At 40.9% G+C, this 11,129-nt stretch overlaps 1 protein-coding gene across 1 annotated transcript; it reads right to left on the reverse strand.

The window, feature by feature from the left end:
• Positions 1–311: 311 nt before the first annotated feature.
• On the reverse strand, positions 312–1,181 carry LOC125544602 (small polypeptide ROTUNDIFOLIA LIKE 2-like). The gene has a single exon (XM_048708375.1). The coding sequence runs from the start codon at positions 1,064–1,066 to the stop codon at positions 947–949; it is 120 nt and encodes a 39-aa protein (XP_048564332.1). The 5' UTR covers positions 1,067–1,181; the 3' UTR covers positions 312–946.
• Between the last annotated feature and the right edge of the window lie 9,948 nt (positions 1,182–11,129).

Below are 11,129 nucleotides of genomic sequence, written 5' to 3' on the forward strand. Positions count from 1 at the left end.
GCTCTTGTTCGCCGAGGGCCACAATGCTGAAGCTTGCACTTGGTGCATTCGGTGCTTGTTAGTGGCTCCTTTGGTATCATGTATCTTTGCCATTTCTCTCTTTTGTTTTGTTTTGGCTTGTTCAATTTGTAATGCAGTAGTTGCTTTATACAATATAAAGTGGGGGAAATCCTTTTTTGTCAAACACATAAATAAACATTTTAAATAACGTGCTATAACATTTAGAAGAGGTCCGCCGCTAAGAGGCATAGCGCGCTATTTAATACAATGGGCGAAAGTCAAAATCGTGTGAGATAATCTTCTTGCAGGCACTTCAGAAATCAATGTTTCTTAGAAGTAAAAATAGGCTTCACAGCCCAGCTTTTATTTTTATTTAACCGAAAGATAAAATCTTCATGCTGGGGTAAACCAGCTACACTACAACCACAAGAACAGAAACCATGTCCTGGACAGCAACATTACAATACAAGGATCAGAACGAAAAGCAACATCCCAGCAGAATAATCCATGAGATCAGCGTCTTATTTAATCTTCTTCTTATCTTCGATCTTCTTCAGAATCATGCGTGTGATCAGCATCGCCAGCATTTGTAGCCAATTGAACTGGAGTCCCAGCAACGAAATGAACATTTGTAGCTGAGTGGTCCGGCGTCCTCTCCTCACACCCCTGCCTCCAGAGAAGCAAGTGAAAAAACAAATGGAAATGAAAATCTCAACCCATCAACCGATCAATCCCTCCTAAAATGCGAACATAGGCAGCGCAATGCATGCATCATGAATGAATATCATCCATGCATGCACTACATATCGGCCATGCCGCTGGAATCTGCAACCCCGCCGAATGCATCATCGGCGGGGCAAAAAAAGATCCAAAACAGGAGGGATTGATCGGCTGAAACAAACGATTGATCATCTATCGATCTGTGGTGAACAGATCGACGGATGGATCAATCACTCCAGCGGAGGAGCATGACGACGCAGCGGTGGATGATGTAGAGCTTGGCCCTCTGCTCCTTGAGCGCCTTGTTGAGCTTCCCCATCTGCTTCATCTGGCTCCCAACCTTCATGGCTCAATACTTGGTAGTTGATGTACCAAAAAAAGGGGCTTTTGTCTAAGGTTTGTGTGGTGTTCCTTTTACACAAAAGCTTAACTGGTGCAAGGACCCTAATTGTGGGAATGAAAGTGAAGATACTGGGTCTTATATAGAGATGTATCAGTGCAACAAGTTTTGCTTATGGACTAGGAGGCACCCCCCTGACACCGGAGCTTATCGACATCGTATTTTATTGGCTAATTGCGTAGGAGATTGCACGCTCTCCGTGATCGGCCAGTGATTAGAAACGGGGTTACATTGTGGACAAGGTGGAGTTGACAGCTGGCCATCCATGGATGCAGAAAAGGTACGGTAGATGCATGAACGCAGGTTGTTTTGTACCTCCAAGAAAGGGGTCTCTGATCTCGATAGATCTCTGGAATGGTGCTACTATGAACATGGATGAATCTTCCAAGAATGCACTGAATGTGGGCACTGTGCGATCTTGGGAAATTGTAATAAGTTAAGCCCATGACAATCTTCCACATGATAGACATTCCTTCTGTTTCTTCAGTGCTAATCCTCTGACCGCATTAATTATCGCTTTACCAGCTCCTCCACAAGAGCCGCTGCAAGCTTGCACAATCTCATTTGAAAATGCAAGTTATTTTCTTGATAAAACTAACTAATTGACACCAAAACAGTGCAGTGATGCATGTTCTTCGTTTCCGGTAGTAAAAATATATGGGCATGGGTAGATTGATGGTTGAGCAAGCAAAAAATCATTCTCCAGCATCGTAAGCAAAGGGTTCCTTCACAAGTCCACCCGAGCCGTCAAGAATACACGTGGTAACATCTGAATGGGGATGCATCTGCCAAAACTTCATTGGCACTTCGCCCCTGAGGTCAATTAACATTCCTTTTGCAACAACTAATTCAGAACCCCATATTGTCTCTTCATGCTGTCAAGTCATGTCTGACGGACAGGTGCTACGCTTTGTCATGCCTTGTCAGCAGATGCTACGCACGACAGATCTTTCAAGGACTTCAAATTGTGTCGGCTGGTGGTACTTGACAGTATTGGCGCCGAGGTGTATCAGTGGCGACCGCGACGTGCTCAGCTGTTTACGCGCGGGGAGGAGGTGCCGTTGGGCATCGTGGTGGCGTCGACAATAGCGAGACCAAGAAAGGTTGATGCATCAGTACAGTTCTGAAGATGGAGCGGTGACAGTTGGTGGCGACGGCCTCTGAAAGCACGCCAGACCAGTGTGTGCCCCAGACCCGGCAAGTGGCTAGGTTCTCAGGTCTTAGATGTTAGGCTTGGCTGCGAGGTATGTGGTATTAGGCCCGGACTATTAGCATCCCTCCATCAACTGGATATGAGTAGCGACAGATGTTGCCTAGATTGTGGCTTCAGACTTACTGTTGTATCTCTTTATAAGGACTTTTGTGAATAATTAATAAAGTGGCTGCATGCATCATCCAGATGCAGAGGCCGGGGGTCTTCCTCCATTTCTAAAAAAATATATTATCTCTTCATGCATATGGAGAGACGCTTTCCGATTGAAATTACTTCCAGCCAATTACTTAGGGTACGTAATGGAGCCGGTTAAGTGCTGAGATTATTAACATGCTCTACAAGACCATACCACGTCCATGCAACGAACCCCTACACACGATGTGCGAAAACGGCAGCTTTGAGTAAAGAGCACGATAGGCAATGGCGTAACGTACGTGAACGCCGAGGAGCGTGGATTCGATCGCGCACGACGTTATTTTACTGCGGCCACAACCCTGCTTCAACGACATACTACTACACGTAGCTGTTTAACTTCCGTTGTATATCTCTCGCCTGTCTCTACCGTCCGGATGTAACAATCGACCGCTCGCCGGAGAAGAGCGTGGTGTGCGTACCACACAGGGAGCAGCCCGCCGGCAGGATCAACCAAGTTGCACGGTCGTCACCTTCGAAACGCTGCTTGTCTCTTCTGCTTATGTACTGCGCATTAACTTAATGGCATGCATGGACCGCATGGCGCAACTTGATAATCATCAGTGGTGTACTCCCGGTAGTGCAGGTCGATCGTGCGCAGGTTCACTAGTACTGTCACATCAGCAATCCACAACAAGAAGCTCAAAAGAAAAGGGAGAGAGTGATTTGCCTCTGAGAAAAATATTATGATTTGAATTGACAATCCGAAGAGGGAATTGTAGAAAAGTACTCCCTTTGTTTCATAATTCTTGTCGAGGTTAAACTAAAACCACGATAAGAATTATGAAACGGAGGGACTATCTAAGTTTACAGTTAACACTAGTAAACGTGCACATGCATGTATGGACTAATGTACTATCTCCGTGCCAAAATACAAGACATTTTTATAGGCTAAAATAGCCCACCAACACATCTTGTATTTTGATACAAAGATAATATATGTGAAATGCACAAATATTGCGAAATTAGTTTTTTAAGAAAAGGCCATCATAACTAGCTTTACTAATAACAAACTAGTGGGGTGACCCGCGCATTTGCGTGGTTAGTTTTTCTATATTTTGTATTATATTTGTATTTTTCACGTACATTGTATTTGATTTGGTGCAGTGATACACTATTGTGTATTTTACATAAAATTAAATTTCTATTTTATTTCATTCTTTATTCTAAATTTTGTCTGAAAGGATAGGTTCCATTTGGACTCCATGTTGGAGATATGCCCTAGAGGCAATCATGTATGATGATATTTCCTATGTGTTTATGAATAAAGATAGTCCTTGGACATTATCAATGATGTGTATCAGCAAGTACATGACTTGTTTGTGGGACTATGCATTGTGTGATGAACGTCCTAAAAGGTCCCTAGTCGAAAGGGCTGTGTGGACGTGCAGCCAACTAGACTAGCATATAACACGGTCGATGGTTTGGTCTCACTAGCCATGAGGCATTGCATGCTAACCGAATAATATGGACTTGGAAGGATCTGGTCGGATTCGACGTAGTCGGATCCGAGTCGAGATAAGGTTCGAGTCGGACAGACCCAACTATGAGACGCAGCGATATGTCATCTGTGAGTCTCTAGTACAACATACGTTCTATGTCCTAAGACCTGAGCTGGCGCATGTACTCGGGATGATGACAGACTTGCTTTGGGCCAACCAAACGCTACTCCGTGACTGGGTAGTTACAAAGGTAGGTTTCGGACTTGTCCAGACCCATGCTGCGAGACATGGTCGAGCAAGATGGGATTTGCCCCTCCGATCAGGAGAGATATACTCTGCACCCCTCGTGTGATCCGACCAGGATAAGCATGGTCATGCGACAAGGATTATGAGATAATCTGGTTTATGGTCGGCATCACTGGAACGAGAAAGAGGTCGGGCTAGCACAAGGATGACAGACTCGCCTTGAGCCCGACAACATGTATTGTGTGGCAAAGGGAACAGAAGCATGATGTACGGGTTCGCCTAACCAGCTTCATAGTCTGCTTGGTGTTCGGCATGCCTTGCTAGGGGCCGCTACCAACCGTGCAGTTCGGAGGTGATCCGAACTGCGACCAAGCCGGCTTGAACCTAAGGGGTCGTGTGCTTAAGGGAAGGAACCTACGAGGTCAGATCCGAGGACACTGGTCGGATGTGATCCGAGCTGTATTCGGATTGTGGCCGAGTAGACTTATGGGCTTTAGGGTCCGTTCGAGGCCCAAGTGTTGAGCCCATGACGGACGCCTATATAAGGTGGATGTGCCGCACACTCATGCGATTGATCGCTTTGGTGCTGTCACTAGGGTTTGCATGTGTTGCGAATAGCCACCTCCACTCGACCGCCGACTGTGTGAACGGACCTAGCAGTCCGCTGCACGGGGTTCCTCCTGCACGTGCGGATACCGTTAGAGGCGGTGCACTTGTGCTGCTCCGCTGAACCTGTATGTGGGAACCGACGACCGGCTGTTCGAGGGAGATCGCACGGGGAGGAGACGATCCACGCGGACGCACTGCCCCAACTCTTCTTCCGCTGCACGGCACTGCGCGTCTAGTGATAACGAACTGTGATCCATCTCCCGTAGCATGTTCCTGGTTGTTTTGCGCGTAGGAATTTTTTTAATTTGCAGTCAACGCACCCTACTGTAGAACCCAACACTCCATATGACTCCGATATTGCTAGATGTCTTCAGTATTTTAGAGGCTAGATTATTTTTCAAAAGATTTCTATCTAATACGCAAAGAACCGATATGTTTTCATTGTTTTTTTATCAGTAGGAACATCACTTTTGTTTTTGCCTTTCCTTCAAACCATGACTTAGATGACGTGGGTTGAGTAGCCAACTGCAAGGTTAGTCATTCTCTCACAGTCACTGTACTTGTAGCTTTGTTTTTCCCTTTTTAACGTGTGCCTATGTTCTTTTGCAATAATATGTTATTTAGAAGAGTTTAAACATTCACGAACCTCACTACATTGTTTGCTTTTTTGGTTCAGTATGCTTGCTTGCGCAACAATAACGTGTTGTCACTGACCCAACTATTCTTTGTATCCAATGTGATATATGTCATATATGTGGTACATGTACATGTATATATTCTTTGATTCCTCCTAGTCTAAATGTCGTGGTGAAACCGTCTATGACAGCCAATTGTTTTGGTTGTTGCATAGGCTGACAACCTATTTGGCATGAGTCAGTTCATCTTTTTGCTACTATGTTTTTCCTTTCTCGCATAATCTTTTTACGCAATGTCATGCATGTCTTGTGTGAGTGTGTGTGTGTGTGTGTGTGTGTGTGTGTGTGTGTGTGTGTATGTGTGTGGTATTTATACATTTTTATGTTTTCCATAGTGTACTACTTCCCCTTTGCTATAAGCCATTGTGAACCGTGTTTATGATCCTCAAAAAAAAAAAAATTGAGGCACTCAGCTCGTCTTTCTCTGCCTTTGATTTTTCTTTCTTGTTAAGTTCATGGTATGTAGAGTATAAGCAAAGTGTGCATAAAAAAATCTAACACAAAGATATAAAAATTGGTGATCACTGGACAAAAAAGAATAAGTGAACTGAATCAAGAATTGCACGTATCTTTGCCATACACATTTCTTTACAGAACCTGGTGATCGTTGGAAAAAAGAGAATATCTAGTGATCTGAATCAAATAATTGCATGTATCCTTTTTGTACATGTGTTTATGATCATTATTGCTCTTTTATCTTTTGTGTGCATGTTTGTGGAAATAGACTTCCCCGTTTTTCAAAATGATTTCCTAATTACGTATCTAGTGTCCCTTAAAAATCACATATCTAGTGCAAATGAGTCTGATTGGTCTTTTATGCGTGTGTGGATCATTATGGAAATAGACTTCCCATTTCTCAAAAAATAAAACAAAAATAGACTTCCTAATTGGTATTTATGATCCTTGTTGTTCTTTCATCTTGTATGTGCATGTCTGTGGAATAGACTTCCCTTTTTCTCAAAGTGACTTCCTAGTACGTATCTAGTGCAAATGAGTCTGATTGATCTTTTATGCTTGTGTAGTTCATGATAGAAATAGACTTCCCATTTCTCAAAAAATGAAACAAAAATAGACATCCTAATTGGTAATTACTACATACCTAGTGTATATTGAGGAAAAGGCTCCTTCGCGTTCGCTCGCTAGAGCGATCAAATGGATCAAACGCGCCATCGATCAGGTTTCTTTCTATACCGCAGGGGCCCATCACGTAACCCTTTACTTAATCCCCAGCGCTGGTTGCTTTCCAAATCGGGAAAACTCAGCCATGTCGTAATTTGTAGAATATTTTAAAATTCATGAAAAAAATATTAGGACACACACGCACACACACAGAAATAGAGGATCGATCAGACTCAGTTGCACGGCATACATATTTTTTAGGACACTAGGTAAGCAACTAGGAAGTCACTAAGAAAAAAGAGGAAGTTTAGCAATTCCCATATGGCCATATATCGAATCCCGATGGTCTTTTATGCATGTGCATATTCTTACAGACTTCCTCTTCTTTCTAACTGATTTCCTAGTTACTTACCTAGTGTCCTAAAAAATATGTATCCCGTGCAACTGAGTCTGATCGATCCTCTATTTCTGTGTGTGTGAATGTGTCCTAATATATTTTTTCATGAATTCAAAAATATTCTGCAAATTATAAAATTGTTCGAGCTTCATAGATAAAAAACATTATTTTGAAAAGTGCACGGATTTAAAACAATTTAATTCATTTTTTAAATGTTTGGTAACTAACAAATTGTACATGAATTTGAAAAAAATACCATATTCAAAAAATATTCGTGAATCTGATAATTGTTCACAAAATACAAAATGTGTATGAAATTTTAAAATGTTTGCAATTCTGATTAATTTTTCATGGCTTTTATTTTTTCATAAAATTCAAAAAGTGTTCATGAGTTTTAGAACTATTCAAGAATACAAAATGAAAAATAAGAAAGACAAAAATAATATTTTTGGAAAATGAACGAAAAAACAAATTAGGAAAAAGAACAAAACTGGTAAAAACACAAAAGATATAAGAAAAAAAGGCAAACCAGAAGCTTCTAGAAGGTTTCCAAAAATTGAATTGGTAGAAAGGTTACATCACCAGGCCCATAGAAAAACACGTGTGGTTGTAAGGGTGTGTTTGGTTTAGCACCAACACCAACCACACCAAAAAATTACCCCATAACCCTTTACTTAATCCCCAGCGCTGGTTGCTTTCCAAATCGGGAAAACTCAGCCATGTCGTAATTTGTAGAATATTTTAGAATTCATGAAAAATATATTACGACACACACGCACACACACAGAAATAGAGGATCGATCAGACTCAGTTGCACGGCATACATATTTTTTAGGACACTATGTAAGTAACTAGGAAGTCACTTAGAAAAAAGAGGAAGTTTAGCAATCCCCGTATATCGAAACCCGATGGTCTTTTATGCATGTGCATATTCTTACGGAAACAGACTTCCTCTTTTTTCTACTCCCTCCGTCCCATAATATAAGAGCGTTTTTGACACTGCTCTTATATTATGGGACGGGGGGAGTAACTGACTTCCTAGTTACTTACCTAGTGTCCTAAAAAATATGTATCCCGTGCAACTGAGTCTGATCAATCTTCTATTTCTATGTGTGTGAGTGTGTCCTAATATTTTTTTCATTAATTTTAAAATATTCTGCAAATTATAAAATTGTTCGTGATTTTCTTAAAAGCTTCATAGATATTTGAAAAATATTATTTTAAAAAATTCACGGATTTAAAACAAGTTAATTCATTTTTTAAATGTTTGGTAACTAACAAATTGTACACAAATTTGAAAAAATATCATATTCAAAAAATATTCGTGAATCTAATAAATTTTTACAAAATACAAAATGTTTATGAAATTTTAAAATGTTTGAAAATTCTGATTAATTTTTCACGGCTTTTATTTTTTTCATAAAATTCAAAAAGTGTCCATGAATTTTAGAACTATTCAAGAATACAAAATGAAAAATAAGAAAGAGAAAAAGAATCTTTTTGGGAAATGAATGAAAAAACAAATTAGAAAAAAGAACAAGACTAGTAAAAACACAAAAGATATAGTATAAAAAAAGGCAAACCAAAAGCTTCTAGAAGGTTTCCAAAACTTGAATTGGTAGAAAGGTTACATGACCCGGCCCATAGGAAAACACGTGTGGGTGTAAGGGTGTGTTTGGTTTATCACCAGCACCAACCACACCAAAAAATTGGTCTGCCCATGGGATTTGGCTACTGTTTGGATTGGGGCCGATATTTTGGCTAGCCTAGCACGCTCTTGATGCCCCCTATGTAATTTTGGCAAACTCGTGGGCATGGCGTGGGTGTGGAAATCGCTCGCCAACAAATTGGTGTTGTCGCTAGGCCGACTCTTGCGGGTAGTGGACAACGCGCATTCCAAGTTGTTAAAAAAGGAGATCGATTGTCAAGCTAAGTAAATGGAAACATTGAGGAAATGCCATCATGGTGATTTATATTACTGTGGTGTAATTGGTACATCATCCCATAAGATATCGACCAAAAAATCTGGTGGTTCAACATTTTAGGCAATAGTTTTGTGGATCCATGACTTGACTAGCTAACAAATGAGCTGTTGTATTAGCCTCTCTAGGACAATGACTAAAATAAACATGCTCAAAATTACGACAGAGAAACCGACATTCCTTGTAAACTGCAGCAGCCGGGCCGTTGGAATTGCCTCGTTTCATAACTTCAACCACTTGCAGGCAATCTGATTCAACCACCATTTTAGAGCATCCCAGTTGACCAGCTAAGATCATGCCATTGAGGAGAGTGCGGCTTCCGGGGTCATGCATGTTTTATCGTAGTAGTTGTTTTGATTTTCTTTTTGTGGGCCAAGGTTGCTTTTTTGAGTTGGTGAGGGGAAGTTGTTTGATTGACTGATATGAGCTGCATTTTCTTTATCATCCAATGTAACTTTTCTATTAGAGAACCATTCAGTGCCAATGTAAGTAGCCGCATAAATATTCCTGTTTAGGATTACCCAATAGCAACCCACCACGAGCCTCATACTTCTGAACCATGTACTCCTTCCGTCCCATAATATAAGAACGCTTTTCAAGCTGTTTTAGCTTGAAAAACGTTTTTATATTATGAGACCGAGGGAGTATTTTCTTTCTTCGCACCATGACATATGTGATGTACAACTGTACTTTTGCATTCATCACGAGCGCTCAAAAACAAGTTAACGCTGTGTTTCAAAACTCTTCAGGCAACTTTTAAAAAAAATTGATGACATTCCAAAAACTAATATGTGACATCTAAAAAAACCGTGTTACAAGAAACAATATATAACATTTTAAAAAATGTTTATACTATGCAAAAAATGCATATTTAAGAAAATACTGGTAACATTAAAAAAACTACATGACATTTTTTAAAATTGTTCATGCGTTTCAAAAATGTGTTCAATGCATTTGTTCCGATGATTAAATAAATTCCCATCGTGTATTTAAGAAACTGTTTAACACATATTTGAAAAAATGTTCAAAAACATATATTTGAAAAATATCAAATCATGTATTTAACGAATTTTTAACATGCATGAAATTTTTTGCTTATGTATATAAAAATATACAATACGTCTAAACAAAGTAGGCACAAAAAGTATATTTGAAAAATGTTAATCATATATTTGGAAAATGCTAAACATGTAACAAAAATGGTCCTGATATATACAAAAAAAGGGTAAAATGCACTGGAGATCCTAAAAGTATTTTGGGTGTGTCAATTGGGTCCTGTGAGTTCAAAAAATGCTCGTATGAGTCCTAAAAGTTGATAAGAGGTTTATAATAGGTCCTACCTACGTCTGACCAGCATGTGTAGCTTATGTTGGGGAACGTAGTAATTCAAAAAAAATCATACGATCATGCAAGATCTATCTAGGAGAAGCATAGCAACGAGACAGGAGAGTGTGTCCACGTACCTTTGTAGACCGAAAGCGAAAGCGTTATGTAAAATGGTTGATGTAGTCGAACGTCTTCACGATCCCACCGACACAAGTACCGAACGTACGGCACATCCGTGTTCAGCACACGTTCAGTACAATGACGTCCCTTGAGACCTTGATCCAGTGGAGGGTCGAGGGAGAGATCCATCAGCACGACGGCGTGGTGATGGTGTTGGTGATGTGATCCGCGCAGGGCTTCGCCTAAGCACTACGACAATATGACCGAGGTGGTAAACTATGGAGGGGGGCATCACACATGGCTAAGAGACAACTGTTGTGTCTTTGGGGTGCCCCCTGGCCACGTATATAAAGGAGGGGGAGGAGGAGGCCGGCGGCCAAGGAGGGCGCGCCAAGGGGGGAGTCCAAATAGGATTCCCAATCCTAGTTGGATTCCCCTTCCTATTCCAAGAGGGGGAAGGAGGGAAGGAGAGGGAGAGGGAAAGGAAAGAGGGGGACGCTGTGACGCCCCCGATTCAATCGTACACTAATCATACACGCAAACGTGTACGATCAAGATCAGGGACTCACGGGAAGATATCACAACACAACTCTACAAATAAAATAAGTCATACAAGCATCATATTACAAGCCAGGGGCCTCGAGGGCCCGAATACAAGAGCTCGATCA

Source organism: Triticum urartu, chromosome 1, assembly GCF_003073215.2.
Source record: "Triticum urartu cultivar G1812 chromosome 1, Tu2.1, whole genome shotgun sequence".
NCBI lineage: Eukaryota > Viridiplantae > Streptophyta > Magnoliopsida > Poales > Poaceae > Triticum > Triticum urartu.